The sequence below is a fragment of the Vulpes vulpes genome, chromosome 4, assembly GCF_048418805.1.
Source record: "Vulpes vulpes isolate BD-2025 chromosome 4, VulVul3, whole genome shotgun sequence".
Taxonomy (NCBI): Eukaryota; Metazoa; Chordata; class Mammalia; order Carnivora; family Canidae; genus Vulpes; species Vulpes vulpes.
The window spans coordinates 111,893,833-111,912,097 of NC_132783.1; the positions used below are offsets into that span (position 1 = coordinate 111,893,833).

General features: G+C 41.5%; 1 protein-coding gene across 1 annotated transcript in view; it reads left to right on the top strand.

Moving 5' to 3' along the window:
• The window catches only part of TIMD4 (T cell immunoglobulin and mucin domain containing 4), a 35,602-nt gene extending 30,689 nt beyond the window's left edge, over window positions 1-4,913 (top strand). The window contains exons 8-9 of the mRNA XM_026007986.2: window positions 74-113; window positions 1,239-4,913. Of these exons, the coding sequence (XP_025863771.1) occupies window positions 74-113; window positions 1,239-1,323 (125 nt within the window). The 3' untranslated portion in view covers window positions 1,324-4,913. The remainder of the gene's footprint in view (window positions 1-73; window positions 114-1,238) is intronic.
• Window positions 4,914-18,265: the final 13,352 nt, after the last annotated feature.

The window sequence follows — 18,265 nt, forward strand, 5'->3', positions numbered from 1 at the left end:
GCTTTAGGTTTTCCCCATGTTTCACATGTTCTAGCACAGCTACTCTGCTTATACCATGGCCTTGTCTTTTCAGGGAAAGTCATGAAATCCAGTTGGTTCCTGAAACACACACGGTAATTCATCTTGCATGACTGATTGTTGTAATGATTGTACAAGCTGTTACAAATGATTAGATACTACTCAGTAGTTTAATGATTTGTGCTCGTGTTCTGATTAAATTCCGGGTTGGAGAAGTGTGGCATTAGAGGTGAAAAAGACGTAGGATTTAGCTCACAGTAAGCTCTGTATTTGTTAACAGTGTGTTGTTTGTCCAAAATATAAATACAAAGGTAGGTTGCATTAATAGAAGCATGGCATGCAAAAGAAAGAAGGTGATATGTCTCTGTCGTCTTGCTCAGAATTCTTTGTTCAGCTCTGGGCAATTCATTTTAAAAGGACATTGCTGGGCAGCCCGGGTGGCTCAGCAGTTTAGCGCTGCCTTCAGCCCCAGGGTGTGATCCTGAGGACCCAGGATCGAGTCCCATGTCAGGCTCCCTACATGGAGCCTGCTTCTCCCTCTGCCTGTGTCTCTGCCCCTCTCTCTCTCTCTCTGTGTCTCATGAATAAGTAAATAAAACCTTTTTTTTTTTTTATTTTTAAAAAGGACACTGTTAAAAAGAAGTTCACAGAGAAGAGAGTTGGCAGTATGGGGAATGAAAAACATGTAGAATATCATTCCTGGGATTTGGTTTCTCTGCCCAATATTAGACCATTGGAGCAGGGTTTTTTTGTTTTGTTTTGTTTCAAATAGTTTGAAGAGTCTCTGTAAAGAGATTTTGGTTATCTGTCCTGTTCTATAGCTTTTTGGGAAAGAAAGGAAAAGATTTGGTAAACTGTGAGGAAGACTGTGCCTTCACTTAATTGTATCAATACCAAAATATCTATTAACAAATAAACATTAACAAGTAGGGAAACTGAGACTCAGCAAGGTAACTTTCCAAGGTCATAAACACGTTTCAATCTTGATTTTGTAATTTGCTAATATAGAAACATTTAATTCCCTTATTAGGCTAGATTGACAAAAGCCCTTTATCTTCTGCAGCGTCAGTTTTCTATCTGTGAATGGAAAGGCTTGGACCAGAAGGAGTCTGAGCCCTGTTCACTCTAATAGCCGTTGTTCGTTGCCTTGTGATTTAGCCATATCTGGTTCTTTCTGGTCCTGGTGCTTCCCATTCTCAGCCTCTATTTTCTTGTTACAGGCTGGACAATGTTGAAGGATATAAAAACAACTTCGATGACATGCAGCATGGAAGAGAAGATGAAGATGGTCTTTTCACACTCTAATGTGCCACTTTTTCTCAGGATTGAGGATGGGGGCATGATGCGGGAATTGTCAAAATAAGTCTTAGAATGTATTGTTTTGTTTTAAAAGCCCCATCTATTATTCCATTGGTGTCATTGATCCAGTCTGGTTTTAATTTCACAAGTGAAAGGTACTTTAGACACCTTTAGCACCTTCGCTGCCAGGTGCTTTAATCTCCTGGGTAGCATCCTGGTCAGTGATCTTCCAGAATTGTGCTTGAGTAATCTTGGTGATGGTGAACTCACTAGCACATCTAAAGGAGATCATTCAATCTCAGGGCAGTTCTGAGACTTCGAAATATTTAAAATGAAGTCTGTCTCCATATAGCATCTGCTTATACATCCTAGTTGAATTCATTGTGTTTACACAGAACATGTGTAATCTCTCTTCTCTCTGGCAGCGCTCCAGATACTGCAAGGAGAGCCTTGTCTGTCCAAATTGCCTTGCTTCTGAGGTGCGTTTTCTGGTCCCTTTTCTACCTAGTTGCCTTTGCCTCGTATGTATTTGGGTCTCTCTGTTTATGCCCAACTTTCAGAGGTTAGTGCCCCACTCCAGGTAAGGTAGGAGCAGCCCTGGGTCTGAACCTCATCAATAATGCAGGAAGCGATGTAGAGAAGTATCCTGATTTTGGCTCACATTTCCTTTTTTGAGAAAAGAATCTCCCTTAACTAGGGCTCTGTGGGGGCAGGTGTATTGGCACAGAATCAGGAGTTTCCTGCGGCAGGAGGCAATGGTCCAGGTGGAGGTGGTTGTCAGAGATTGCATTTAAGGAGGCATTTACCTGGACTCCCATCGCAGCTTCTAAGCTGCACACCTCGTCTGCAGTCCTTCCCTTCTCCGATCTGTTCTCCATGCTGTGGCAGAGCAGATCAGAAGGTCCTGTCTACCCATGGTGTTGGTGTTGAAGAAGTGCTTAGGCTCTGCCTAAGGCCAGGTGGCTGCCACAGATGAGTGAGGCATAGGGAAGTGCAGGGGCTATTCAAAGTGGAATGTTTGTGTCCACTTGAGGGCCTTAACATTCCAGCTTCATTAGAATAATGCCCTGGGCAAGCAACACAGGACCATGGGCTGGAACAAGGTAATCGGTCTAAGACTCCAAAGTCCAGGAGGTATGATATGGGTTTTACCAAAAGATGAGTTAATAAATATATAATTCTTAGGATGAAACTCCCTGGTCAGAGAAGATTGTTGGTCTAGTTATTCCTCTCTTTCCCTCTCTGTGCAATCAGGATGAATTGGTAGCCACCTACAAATAGCTTCCTAATATCTAGGGCCCAGGAGAGGGGATCACTTTCCTTAGAGAGCTTAAAAATCTAAATGAGACGAAACATGCATGGGAAATGCAACAGAGTAGAATCAGTGTTGACTTTCCATTTGCACAAGCAAGGACTTTGATGGAGATGTGGTTCTTACAGCTGATGTTTACGTGGTGATTCCACAATCAAACTTTGAGGATTTAGAACAACCTAATTCTTCAGCCTTGACCCTGACCTTTCTAGGCTCAATCAGAGCTAATATCCAATCCTGAAAAAGCATTTGATATGGTCTAGGTACTCTACTAAGTGTTTCAAGCAAGTATATTACTGTTGCTTTTGGAGTTGAGCAAACAGAAGCAGAGGCCAAGGAACATGCCCAAGCTCACATGGACCAACCCCCTGTGACAGAGCAGGGCCTTGAACCAGGCTGGAAGGACTCCACACTTAACCACTACCCTATACCTCAGAGCAAGGGCCTTAATTTAACATTTCATGCATACAGAACTGCAGTATTGGCCTGCGTTGGTCCCAGATGGATTTTAGTTTGTTCAAATCCAGGGCGACCTGAGTGCTTTGATGGTTCTCCAATCCCAACCCCTTTATAGCTCAATCTTCCCTTGTCCCCATATTATTTACTCAGAATCTTATTTGCATTTGCAGAGGAAGCTGCAAGTGGAGAACCTGGCAGGAACCTTAATGAAGCCAGGTGGGACACATTTAAATGAGAATGTGTTGAACTAACTCATGAAGAGCTAGAGCCAGCTGTCAGCAGGCTTAATGAAAGGTTAACAGGAAGCCGGCAATGGGTGGCTGGGGAGACTCTTTGTCTCTCTAAAGAAAACAAAAAGTTGAGAAGTGAGCTCCCTGGGTGAAGGCAAGATCAGAAGGAGGAAGCCACTTATAACCAAAAGGCTGGGTCTCAAAATAGAATCATTTGGATTTGTAAACATGTTATAGTCATTACAAAAAAAAAAAAAGAGAGACACTGAGTTCTCAGCTCTCTGAACATCAAAAGACAGTGAAGAGAAGTGTGTTGAAGTAAGATGAATGCTGATGTTTTTATCAGGGTCTTGGGCATGCTGGAGATAGCTCATGAAATGGAAGATGGGTTTACTCTCCATCTGAGCTGGGAGAGTGCTGTTCTTTGATTGTATACTTTATCCGCGCTGCATATGGAGTGGAGGTGGGGAGGGTGTGTGCAGGAAGGATCCTGATACAACAAGCAGTTCAACTCCCATGTTTTATCTGATGAAACTGAGGCCCAGACAGGTGGAGTGAGTGATCCCAGGCTACACAGTAAACCAGTGCCAGAGCACAGGCCTAAACCATGTCTCCTGGACTTCTCTGTGGCCATGTCATAAACCTGTTCCTGGATTTTTCTAGGTCCACCTGGGTCTGCTTGATTGTTTACCATTTGGAGGTCACATTAAGTTCCTGATGTGAGCAACTCAGTATTTCTTTCCTTTGAACCATCTTACCCTGCACACCCTTGACCTTGTGCTGGACGGCTGTTCCCACAAAGAGGAATGGGAATGTAGAAGTGCAAAGCTAGGTTGTTCTGTTGCTTTTTGAAGAACATCACCATTATTAGGGTGACCAATTCATTCTGTTTTGAAACTCAAAGTCTGGCATTGCTGGGACCTCCTTCAGGATGACTATAATGACTATAACATATTTGCAAGTCCAGGCAAACTGGGATGATTGGTCCACCTAAGTCCATAACTAAACTAGAGATGGAAACAACTTCCTTCTGAGTTCTTGACTCTCTTGAAGTGATCATTTTTTTCATTTCAAGTACCCAAGTGGAATTTAATTTGTTTAGATCCAGTCTTTTTTTTTTTTTTTTTAAGATTTTATTCATTCATTCATGATAGTCACACAGAGAGAGACAGAGAGGCAGAGACACAGGCAGAGGGAGAAGCAGGCTCCATGCACCGGAAGCCCGACGTAGGATTCGATCCCGGGTCTCCAGGATCGCGCCCCGGGCCAAAGGCAGGTGCCAAACCGCTGTGCCACCCAGGGATCCCTAGATCCAGTCTTAAAATAGACCACTAGATTTAGGTTCTAGACCTTTGTTAACGAAAATGTAGGGCTCAGACCATGCGTGGTCATCACCTGGGAGCTTGTTAGCAGTGCAGAATGTCGGTCCCCATCCTAGAGCACGGAATCAGAACCTGCATTTTAACAAGGGTTTCCATGTTATCCATATGCACGTTAAAGATTGAGAAGTACTGGCCTAAAGTATTGATTTTCAACGTTGGCTGCATGTGGAAATCATATGGGGATTTCAATAATAAAAAAATACTGATGTTTGACTTCCCTCTGAGATCCTGACTTTAATGGGCATGGGGGAGACCTGGCTTTCAGAGGTTTTTAGGCCACCTTGGATAACGCTAATGTGCAGCAATGACTGTAAGCCACTATTCTAAAGGGAGGGCAGCTCTGTGCCAGAAGGAAATGTTACTAATTAATCAGGACAACTTTTGGCCTAAGTTATGAGTTTATGTGGGTCTAGTACCCCCACATGATTTTGCTCAAAGAAATGATCAATAAAATTGTTCAAGAAGATCTGAGGAGACACGATAATGACCTAAATGTCCCAATTACTATGGATGAGGCCCATTAAAGTAATTAAAAATCAAGATATAATATTTGGTCTGTGGAAAGTGATAATGAGAAAACAGAAAAGATAAATGGAGAAAGAATGTCTGGGGGTCAAGGTGGTGCTATTAATCTTTCAGAGACATCAGAGGGATAATGAGATGATGCTAAGATTATAAGAGAAACATGGGAGATTGGTTAAGTGGAAACCTTTGTTGCAGAATAAAGAATTTAGTAAAAAGGCAACTATTTGCCCTCTTGTCCCTAAAAATAATGGGAGACCCTCCTCAGGGCAAAGTCATACATTGTCTTAATAAGACTGTATTCAGCTGCAAGTAAGAGAATACTAAAAAGCAGTGACTTAAAGACTTTTAATTATTTCACATAACTAGAAATTTGGATTTAGGCTGTTTGAGAGTTGGTTCAGCAGCTTCACTGAAATGAGATATTAGAGTCTCTGACTTCTTTTGGCTTGTCCCTCATGGTTGCAAGATGGCTGCCATGGCTCTAATGTGCCTTCACACAAAAGGATCTCAAGCAGGAAGGAAGGATGTGGAAGAGAATGAGACTTTCCCCTAATATGATCCTTATCCTTGATCAAAAAGGGAAATCTGCCATAGAGGTTACCAGAAGAACCTCCCATATATTTCATCGTCCATATACTTCACTTGATCACATGCCCATCCTTTGGCAAAGGGGAATGAAATATCCAGGACTAATTTACACCAATCATTACTCAGCCCCCAGGATGTACACATGGCCATTTAATCAAAACTTACAGTCAATCAGCACGGCAGAAACTGGGAATGGGTGTTGGGTCAACAACCTTGATTCCTGACACACTCACTCATCCATTGAAAATGTCTTGGGTGTCTCCTATGTGCCAAAGGGCTCTGTTGGGTGCTGGGGTATAGTAATGAACTGAACAGACCTACTCCCTCTTCCCAGACAGCTTATAATCTACAGAGCCACTTTCATCTGAATTATGCATTTCATGATTCCAAATATTTGGATCGTCTTTAATGTACCTGAGAGGCAAAAAGAATCAAGGGATTTCAAAAAGATAAAAGTTTAGAAATTCTGTATACATACCTTCTTGAAGCTGGGGAACTGAATCTTTCATGCGGGTGTCAGGAGTCAATAGAAGAATGAGGCAGAAACTTTCAGCCCTAGTAGGTGACAGCAAATTACAACAAAAATTCTTAGCTACAGTGAAACTTTGTAAGTATGGCAGAGAGTAGACAGCTTGGGGTAAAACTCCAATGGTAGAATAAAGGAAATAACCTCTTCTGTATTTCTATGCTATTTCCTACTTTTCTAAGAATTTCCAAACCCATAGTACTCTGGGTCAGAGAAAGAGCATATCTTCTTTTGATAGGGGAGAAGAATGGAAGCACAGAGAGGTAAAGTCACCTCCTGTGTTCCCACCATAGTGAGCGAGACAGGACTAGAATCAAATGTTCTGATTCCTCCTCAATCCAATGGATAAATATTTTTATAAGGTGCCTACTAGGTGCACCTAGCTTTGTGCTTGAACCTAATAGCAGCACTAAAAGTCATCACTAATATTATTTCTGTATGTCAGGCACTATCCTAAGCACTTTGCATGCATTATTTTATATGATTGTAACAATCTCTCTATGAGGGGGTTGCCAGTTTTATCCCTGTTTGACAGGTGAGGAAATGGAAGTTCAGATTCATAAAGAAACTAGTCTGCAGTTGAGCTGGTATTCAAACTCTGGAGCATCTTCAGAGCCCATGTCCTCAACCCCTGCACTCTGGCCTTTCCAGGCATACAAAGTGCCTTAGTGATCTCTTCATGACTGTGACTCCCATGTAAAGTGGACAGGATTGCACTGGGGGGTTTTAGGTCTCTAAGTCTGTCTGATTGGACCAACCTGGAAATGGATAGGGGAGGGTGAAGGGCACAAAGCCAGAGGGTCTCACATTCTGGAAGAGACAGTTTAGCTTTACCTTCAAATGGGACTATCTATTCAGGCTCAGAGATTGAATAATCAGAATTTGGCACTTAACATATTCTATGACTTTGGCTCCCTCTCCCTTTAAGAATATACCCTGAGAAAGGAGACAACAAAGGGCCTGGGTCCTACTCTCCTGCAGAGCCCCTGGTCCTATCTTCCTCTTCCCTGCCTCGCCCTCATGCTGCCTCTTATCTCTTCTCTCTACCCTGTTTATCTCCGTTCTCTCCTCAGCTTCTTCCTTCCCTTCTGGTCCCTCAGCGATGCGTCTTATCTTCCTTCAGCAGCTCCATCAACAAAGTCCTATCAGTTTTTCTCCTGCTTCAGGATGCCTCAGCATCATTTTAATCTGTTCCTCTGAGCTTTGCTTTTCAATCTCTTCCCAAACTTAATCTCAGACCCTTCTTCACTTAGATGAAGAAAAGGCTGGAGCAAGATTACATTACCTGACAATACCTTCTGGCTCAGGGATCAAGATGATTAGAAAAGACAGCAGAGTCTTATTTCACCACTATGCCCTGGGTATGCTACGGTGAGAAAAGTTTTTTAATTAACCTAAGACTCCCCATCAATTAATGCTATGACCTCCGCCACCAGCCCCCTGCTCCCCTGCCTTTAAAAAACAAAACAAAACAAAAACTGTTGAAAAATGTTGCAGCATGCTGGTGTATGGAAAGAACACAGGTCTCGGAGTCAAACTGGCCTAGAACCTGAAGTTGCTTAGTTAGCTGGGTGGCCCAGGACAAGTTGCTTGGCTTCTCTTAGTCTCAGCTTTATCGTTTGTAAATATGGAATAGTATTGGGACCCTCATAAGTAAGCACTAAATGGAGTAATACCAGTAAAGCATCAAATAGAGCAATACCAGTTGGCACAGGATTTGGCACAGGATCGGTGCTCTACAACTAGTAGGCACTGTCCTTAGTTCACTCTGCAGCCCCAGTTTTAAGTCTCTGTTAATTGGAAGTTGCTGGCAGGACTTGCAAAGTCCCTCACTGAGGATACATAGCCCCCAGGATTGTGCTTGCAGAACTGGAACGTTGAGCCTGTGGGATTTTGGTCTATCTCAGGAGCTGCACATATGTCCTCTGATCTGGAGGTCTCATACATTAGCCTAAGAATTATCTGAGGGCATGTTAAGATGCAAATACCTGGGTCCACCCCCTAGAGATACTGATTCAGTGAGTTGGAATTGGGCCCTACCACCTGAATTTTTTATGATCTCAGTGGAGTTCTGAAAGCAGAGAGCTATGGAGCCTCTGAGAGTGTGTCTCAGAGTCTCACATTCAAATAGTACTCATGGTAGCTAGCCTGATTCCTAACTGCTCTGCCCTGCCACAATTTCCTGGATTCTGACCCTGATTCTCCTTCGTCTGTCTTTGGACTCTGTGCTCAGCTCTGGTTTTGCTCTTTCTTCGTTCACCACGATCAACCCCAGAACATTCTTACCCTCTGCCTCTATCCTCAGCTTCCCCTACCTGCCCAAGGGTTGGCTTTGGCTTAATCTTGTCTATAGGTCGTCTTTCAATTTCTTGATAATGCCCTTTGCACCAAGGTTTTTAATTTTAATCAAGTCCATTTTGTATAATTTTCTTTAGTTGCTTGTTATCTTAGTGTGACATCTAAGAGTCTATTTCTAAATCCAAAGTCATGAAAATATAGTTCTGTTTTCTTCTAAGCATGTTTTGGTTTGATCTTATATTTTGGTCATTGGTTCACTCTGATTTGTATATAGTGTAAGGTAGGGAGTCCAACTTTATTTTTTGAATGTGGAATCCAGTTGTGCCAGCACCATCTATTAAAGGGATGCAACTTTTCTACATTGAATGGACTTGGAACTCAAATTTAATTTTATGTCTTTGAGAATACTAAGCATGCTTGTCTGATGATTCAACTCTTTGGGGTATGTCGGGCTCTGTTTCTGCTGTCCTTTGTCTCCTCATATTCTTATCATTGCATCTTATTTTTCTGTGTGCCTGGTCATCTTGATTGTATAAAGATTATTGCATTTGAAAATTGTTTGTAGGACTAATTTGAGTTCCAGGATACTGTGATCTTCTCCAGAAAGAACTTGCATTTGCTTCTGTCAGGCACTTTTGTGTGTCATCAGTCTTGGTCCACCATAACTCAGGTTTACTGCTTAAAGTTCCATGGATTACTTAGATGACTTGAAGCCAGATTGTAAGTTCATGAGAAACCAGAGTGACTGCTGGTTCATCCTTATCCTGAGGGAATAGCCCTTTTTGACCTAGCTAATACTGAGTATGGTTTATCAAAGTCCTTAACTTTGAGGAGTTCTGCACCTTGACATTTTTCATCTAACCACAGGCAGCCAAAACTACAAGTCAATTTTGCAGATATTTCTTCCAGATTAGAAAGCACCCCAAAACAAAGGCAGCTTTGAGTTCTAGACTTTACATTCTGATTTAGCATATACATTGGTTTTAGGCCTAGTGATTTTTCATTATATTGTTAGCTCTTCGATATTTTAAAGGACATTGAAAAGTATTTTGTTCAGGCTTTTGTGTCTTTGATGGTTACTCTAAATTACCTAATGAACATCCTCAGAACTCATTGTTCTTAAAAATGTGTATTTCCCCAATAGCCTTGCCAATGCTAATCATTATCAAATTTATTAATAAAATCATTTTCTTTGAAACAAGAATGAACAGAACAAAACCATATTTAGTTCCACAATAAGATCCTAGTGTCTACTTAATAGTATGCATTGATTTATTTCCAATCCCAGAAGTCTACTTCCTGGTATGTTGGTACATGTAGCCTGGAGGAGAATAGAGCAAGGGAGATTTGATATCTGTTTACAAACAGTTGAAGAACTGCCACTGGAAAGAGGAAGTAGTCTTGTTCTGTGTAATCACAAGGCAAAAATATTCCAGAAGGCAAATTTAGGACTGAGAATTTTAAATTCCAAAAATCAATTTCTATCTAGCCAAAGGAATGCTTTACCAGAATAACTTTGAATACTATGTTGAGTAGGCTTTTAGTTATTTAGCATTCGTTTGTTCTTCTTTTCCATCTGGACTGATTTCTTTGAAACTTCCCTTCTGCCCTTTCATTATTTGTAGTTCCCTTGCACCTGACTTATCCTCTATCCAACCACAACACGTAAGCTGAACCTGGGGAATCAGAGCACTGTATAACCCTACCCTCCTCTCTGCACTAATGGGTGGGTCAGGGATGGACACAAGACCCAAGCTAGGCCAATTAGAGCCCCAAAGACCCAATTCTAAGCCTTTTGTTTCAGTTACACAGGATGTTGACCTTTTCCCACTGACTGTGAAGGAAAGAATGGGAGGCTGCCACTGTCACTGTGCCATCACAATGGGAGACTGTTTAAGAGGAAGTGGAAGTCAGATAGGGGAATAAGAAACAAACCCTGATGACATTGGTTGAGCCTAGGTCATGTCAAGACCGAAAGTACAATTTTAGGCTGTTCATGCTATAGGATATGAGGAAATAAATTGCCATTTTGCTTAAGCTAGTCTGAGTTCGGTTTTCTGCTATTTTAAATGTAAGGAGTTTTAACTAAAATGGCTGGTAAACTACCCATTCACAGTAGTATTCACATAGAAAGGGATGACCAGCGTTCAGAGTAGTTATGGGGCGGGGGGGGGGAACACCCAGACTATGTGAAAGGTTGACTTTGAGGACTTCCAACTCTAAATTCTCAGCTTCTCCATAACTCTCCTTTACTTGGCTTTTGTTCTCCCCGGCAGACCTGGGAGCTTCAAAGAGGCTCCAAGAACACTGAGTTGGCCATCCTTCTGGGCCAAGCAGTACAGAAGTTAATACTTGTCCAGGCCTGGGATGCATATATAATGGAGAAATCCATAATGTTTAATCCCAGAATGAATGATTTAGACTTGGATTATTCACTTTGCACTAAATTAAGTTGTCTTATTTAGCCAAAACAAGGCTTCTTGACAGGATTTTCGTCATCGCCTTGGCTGAGTAATGAGTTTCTTTGGCAGGATGAATTATTGATTAGACCTTTGTATCATCTGCCTGGCAGATGAAGGAAAACTTTAATTTTAAAGATGTTCATATTCAGATGTATATGCAGAAAAGAAGCTTTGAATACTGTACTTTAACACTCTATCACTTAATCTTCCTATGATTATTTATGGAACAGGATCCAAGTTATATGGCAGTTTTGCGTTATTTTTAGGCCCAAATAAGTAATATTCTCCATCTGTGGATGTAAATGTTTTCTCTCCTTTTGTTGTTATAATTCTGTATGTTTAGATCCAGATGTTTAATTTATTTTAAGAAACGGGGAAATTTCTTTTCAAGTCAACTGAAATACCAAGTACTTAATAATGATGACTTACATTTTTATGATGTGTTTAATTTTGTCAAATGTTTTCATGTCAACTTCCTCAATGTATAATAGTTAATTAGCACTTAGAATGTATTATCCCCATCTTATAGATAAAGAAATTGAAATGTTGGCAGGGTAACAGACTCACACAGAACCAGGGTTTAAACCCAGATGTTCTGGCTCTAGAGCTCAAGGTTTTAAACCATAGCCTAAGCAATATATCCACTGCTTATTGAAAATGTAATATGACCAGGTGCATGGGATGCCACCTCTCTTAAGCACCATACTGGCAAAGGTCTCCACTACCTTGAGGATTACCTCCACCCCTTTTTCTCTTGTAGCATCTCTTCTTTTTTTTCAACCATTCTTTTGCTTCAACCATTCTGCTTCAAGGGTTATCCCATCTCTCTGCTCTTCCTGCCACCCCACAAGTCTGTCAAGGAGTATAAGATCCTGGAAAACAAGAGTCAAGAATATTCTGAGAGCAACTTCTGCTCTTAATTTTGCAAAGCAAACCTCCCCAAAAGTATGGGAACACAAAGGTCCTGTGACTGGGTCAAAGTAAGGAGAACAGAACATAAACTGTATCTCAATAAATCACCCTGCACCATCATGCCTTCCTTTCATTTCCTTTCTGAAAAAGAGAGCCAGCAAAACAGCCACAGACCAGAGAAGTTCTGCTCTCTTCCATGTCCAGAATACAGAATTCAAGTCCAGGTGCTGCTCCTTAAAGACCACATGAACCTACCGAAGAGATTTGGAACAATGTCTTAGGAGGAGTTGGGATGTTTAATTAGAGAACAGTAGCTGGAAGGCTGCCCCGAGGAAGAGGAGCTGAATGGGTTTATGAGGAACAAATGCTCCAACAGTCAGAGTGACCAGAAGTCAGATCTACAACTCAGAACCTTCCTTGCATTCTTTCTATTCCTTCCACCCCTTGGCACAGGGTGAAGTAGGGATGCCATGCTTCTCTGCAGGAGTATCTTTCCAAAGCATCAGTGCCATGCCAAAATTTGAGAAAATAATACATTTTGAACATTTTGCAAGTCTAGGCTGAAAAGGGAGGGCTTCCCCCCATCCCCCATCTCTGGCTGCTTTGTATTCAATGCAGCAAGTATTTCTCATGACTGCTACTTAACCTTAGTGCAACTCAAATTGTATATGAATAACCTGGGGATCTTGTTAAAATGCAGATTCTGAAGGTATGGGGTAGGGCCCATGATTCTGCATTTTTGACAAGCTCTCAGGGGCTGCTATGGCTTTTACTTGGCTTACTGGTATAGTAAGTAATCAGAGCCCCGACTCAGCCTTCAGCCACTCCTAGGACTGGCTGTACTATCTTGTATCTCTCAATGACTTGCAACTGGTGGACTCACCTGAGGGCCTCACAGATTCCGCTGCCCCTGCCCACCTTCCATGAACTCAATATAAGGGATAATGAGGCAGGGCAGGCATTTCCAGACTGATTCTCTTTCTGTGCAGGGAAAGCTGCTGAGGTCAGAGTTTGGCGACACATCCTATTTTGGTGGAAATTCGAAACAGGCTCTTCCGAAGGTAATTCAATAGCAGGCACCATTGCAATTGGTTCCTATTGCATTTAATTCTAAAATCTCCCAGACACTGTGGCTTCATGTTTGTTGAGTGGAATTAGAGTAAATTCTCAGAGGCTCTGGGCCTTTTTTACTGTTCTCCAAAATCAAATTGAGTACATCAGACCTTCACACTATTAATACTTGCCTTTCCTCTCTTTGCCCCCTTCCACCCTCCCAAGAAAACCTATTTGGAGCTTACAGAAGTTCATTCTGAGAATTTCATTACCATTGTGCCATTCGTAATTCATTATTTAACCTCCGTGAATGGCAGGAAGTGCGATTTTGAATAGTCCCGCTGGAATAAAATCACAGGGTTAATAATCTCTGCTCTTTGTGAGTAATTGGAAAAATGGTATCCTGGTAACAAGACATTAACAGAAAACTTGTTTTTACCAATTTCCATAGGATAGAAGTCAAGTAGTGACTAGAATCTTTCATTTCCTTGTAAGTTTTGTTTTCCTCCAACTCACCCACTACTGGGACAAACTTATGGGACATACCTACTGGGTATGTCCCAAACCTACTGGGACAAACCTCAGACTATGTTCCTGAGATTGACTGCTTGTAACTCAAAAAGAGTGTTCTCCCAGAGTTATTTGATACAAGTACACAGAGCCCCTTTCCTGGCTCACATGGTGGTAAAGCACATTATTTGCTTTCTTCTTCATTTAACTGAGAATGGGGGGATTGTTCCATATTTGCATAAGCAGGTAAGCTTTGTTGAAATTTCAAGTGTCCAATGGTGCTTGACTGCATGGAGGATCCATAATTTATTAACCAATCACAATGTTGCTGGGCACTTAGGATGGTTTCATTATTTTTAACTTGAAGTTTTACTAAGTAGAGAGTAGGACAAAGGGAAGAAAGCTCATGGTTGCCTAAACCAGATGAGTGAGTGAAATGAAATAGGCCTGAGGGTTGTAGTCTGAGTCTTTTAGAAATCTTGACTGAGAGGAAGACCTTTCTTTCAGCTTGGGGGCTGTGAAGATGGGGGAGAAGATAGGGGAGGGGCTATTATCAAGGCAGAGGAATGACCCACTAGGAGATGGGTTGAAGGGAAGCAGCGGAATACAACCTTCTCAGGGTCAGGGCAAGCTGACCCTTGGGCCCAGCTGCAGCATTTATGGGCTAACAATACCCTCACCCGGGAAAGAGGTGCTAGGTTATTGGATTAACCTAGCCACCAGCCAGACACTGCCACCGAGGAACCCAAGTACATGGGGCAAGAGTTTTCCAAGTGAGGGAGACCTACATGAAGCCATTTCCAGGCTTGGCTGACTGAGTAGGGCTGCTCCTAAGATCTGTTTGGGATTTTTGGTTCTTGCAACGGGTGGCATATGTTTAACTGTACTGATGAATTTTCTGTTTCGATACTTCATATATAGTTAAAGGGGCCTGGTGCCTGGCAGGAGCTCAGTGAATCTTGGCTGGGTCTGATTCTCTGGTTCTTTATTTCCAATAACTTTTTACTCATTTCCACTGTCACACCCTGTTGTTCAAACAGTTCTGGTCCAAATGCCATTCATGGAAGACAGTGTGTTCCAAACCAAGCCTCTTGTCTTGCTTCTCCTTCTAGGGCTTTCTGGGATCCATCCTCTCACCTGCCTGCTGCCTTATCTGGTTCAGGCCCCTACTTCCTGCTATCTGCCCTATCCCAGTAGCCTCCTAACTGTGTTCTCTGTCTATTATGTTTTTCCTCTGTCAATTCATCAAAGACCAGCTCTTCCAGAGAGCTTTCTAAATCCCAGCCCCAATCAAGACCTTCCCTTTCTTCAAAGTCTTTGGCTTACCTTGCCCAGGAGATGGTCCATTCTGCCCCTCATCCCCCTTTCCAAGTATAGCTCCTACCATTTCCTGTGAGTGCCCTGTGTTTTGCCAAAATGGTCAGAATAGAGGCTAGAATCCAAATGCTCATCACTGCCTTTCTAGTTGATGTCACTGCTTTTTATCCTATAAGACAATTTCAAGCTCCACATCTTTAATAAACCAGAATGCATGGGGATTGGCATTTTCTGGGTTGAATTGCATTTCCTACATCATTAAAAATTTCCTTTTTCCTTGACTCATTTTCAAATCACAGATAACTCCCCTGGATTTTGTTGTTAAAACTATTTCCAAATGTTTATTTCTACTCTTAGTAGCTGCTAAGATGATGAAGAGAAAGATTTATTAGGGTAACATTCTGAACCTCACTGATGAGTGAAAAATTAGTGGAATTTTTTCTAGGTTGAAAAAAAAATTTGAAGCAACTAGGCTCAAAGAGACCTGACCACCTTGACAATTTCTTTTAGATCAGTTACTTGGGATAATATTCCCCTCCCCTCCCTCAGTTTGGTTCCCTCTCTGAATAAAGAAGAGCCACTTTTAAGACTTGGAGCATAGGAACCATAGGAAACCCTGAATTTATGTAGCCATCACCCCCTTCTGTGGAAGAGACAGAGTTACGATTTTTGAGCTAATATTTGAAAACAAAAAGAAAAGGCACACTTACATTCATGCCTCTTTTGAACATTAAAGGTCATTTGACGCAAAAAAAAAAAAAAAGAAAAAGAAAGAAAACCCAAAAAGAAGGTGCTCACATACATGTAATCCACTGCAGAGATGCCTTTCTATGGAACCTTTTTTAAATTGTTGCACTTCTGGGTTTTTTGTCAAGACAAACCAGAGCTAAACAGTAGTGAAAGTAATAAAAACAGATTTACTCAGGAACTACGGCAATAGGGGACCACAGACCTCAGTACAGAACTGTCAATTCCAAATAGAACACAAACCAGTGGGGATTCAGAGCAAAGGAGCAGGTATGGTGGGCGAGGGGCGTGGTGTGGTCAGTGGATGGGAAATTAACTAATAGGAAATTCCTGGCTAAGTCAGTGTCACAGGAGTCTTGCTGAGGTGGGCCAGAGTGACCAGGTATCACCTGGGGATAAGGAGGAATGAGGAATTTGAGCAGATGATCAGCTCCCTTACAACGGTAAGGGATTCTTGAACTTGAAAACAAGGCCTAAGGATGAGGCCTAATGAAAAAGGGCTTTAAGAAGTCTGACATTTGGTTAGGGAGAGAATCTTTGTTAGGTCTTGCCTTTTTCATCTGCAACATTTCTGATGACCACTCTTCCAAAACATCTTCTACTCTGCCCTTGAGATTTACTGAACAATCATCCCACTTGTGTGTACACTTGTGTGTGTATATATGTATGCATGTGTTGTATATTTATATTTATATAGAAAAATTTGGTCTTCAGGCACAAGGTATGCTTTGCCTGGGCATCTCTACTCACAAACATTTGTCTCCTGGGAATACAAAAAGGGTTTTCTATTGCTTGAGGAATTTTGACTATCTAGAGTCAGAGGACTTTTTCTTTATTAGCCAAAAATATTGGCACCAAAATGATCAAGTTGATTCATTTTACTTGGAAATCTTGACAAAATGTGGACAGAGTTTTCAAAAATAACATCTTCTTTACCATCTGTAGTTTGCGACAAGGCAACACCCTTCTCTCTGAATATTTTCAGATTGGGACCTCTTGAGATAAAGTTGGGGTCCTGGGAGGAGAAGAATGAAAGAGTGGCAAGGAGCAATGTGCAATGTTATGTTTAAGCAGACCAAATCTATGCCAGTAGAGTATTTACCAATACTGTGTCCTGAGAGCTCCTCATCCCCGGAGGACAAATAATTGAGTTGAAGATCAGTCTTAGTGGTTGTTGTCTGATTCTGTTATTTTGATTTGCTTCCAAGTTATTTACCCCCCGCCCCCCATCACAAAGTTTTACTTTGCAGTTTTACTCCTGCTTCATAGGTAAGAGTTGAAGGTAAGTTGGGAGAATGTGTGTGTGTGTGTGTGTGTGTGTGTGTGTGTGTCAGGGGGTGGGGGATAGTTAGGCATTGCTGTACCACATAACTTTACCAACTATAATGTTATAACTCCATCATTTCTAGCATTTTTAGGGTCTTTCCCCCTGCCTCACAAATGTGGGGTTTCTTCCTTGCTCAAAGTATTTCTGTATGCCTTTTCTTTGTTTGCAACAAATATTTGTTGAAGAATGGATTTGGCTAAATACTTTGGATAACTCTCAGTTTTACAAAGGGAGGGGAGATTAAGAGGGCATCCTTGTGCTTAGCCACCAGCATTTTTATAGGACTCGGCTAGTTTCTCTGGTTTCCCTGGAAGATAATTGTCAAAAATAAAAAAGGGACTTCTGGAACTTGTATTTCAAAATTGACCCTCTTTTGGTGGTGGCAGTGGTGGGATGGGAGGAGCAAAATTTTAGTTTTAAATGGCCTCTGTGATATGCAGGAACATTTGGACAGTAAAAACATAATTGGATATTGTAGAGAAATTAAATGGTAATTGACTCCTAATGAGTTTCTAATAACACTGCTAAGAACGAAAAAGAAAACTCTCTGCCACTACTACATTTTTTTTTGAGGTTTGCGTGCACATACACACACATTTATTTTTCATTTCCCCTCAGTGGTTATTAGCTATAAATTGGCATTCCTATGACATTATATTTACTGCTTTAAATGCTTTTGGGTAAAAAGTATACAAACTTGGGACCTTAGCATTTTTCTTGAGTTAAACTTTGGAGTCAATCTATTTTTTTGTTTTCAAATTTCTTTAGGAAAAAAAAGGACTCTGGATTGTACGAGAGATGCTATTAAAATGCAACTCCAGACCTGTTGGTCTACCGAACTCTGAAAAAGTGACCGGGCATCGCTTGATCATTGATCATATGAGCTTGTCTGAAGCACATCTTGGAGGAGGCAAATGCATTAAAAGAGGCTCATGAATTGCTCTGAAAATACCATGAGAACATAGAGTCCTGAGGCGCTGTCCTTTTTCACCTTCCTATAATATTGATGGATCTGGTGTGCATGAGCGTGAGGAGGCATCTAGACCAATGATATCAAGCAGGGTTTTCCATCCTTGTTGGCAGCAACTCTATTGTAGCAAGACAGTGCAGTGCAAACACCAGTTACTGTAAAAATGTAACATCTTTCTTACCTGTTTAACTCCTCTGGCACTTAGTAAGAGGGTGGGATTTGGGGATGTATAATGGACAGGGGAAGAGCAGATTTCACCCTAATACCTGATTACTGCTAGAAACTTAGACTCATCCCCCATATTTATTCTAGACCATTTATGGAATCACT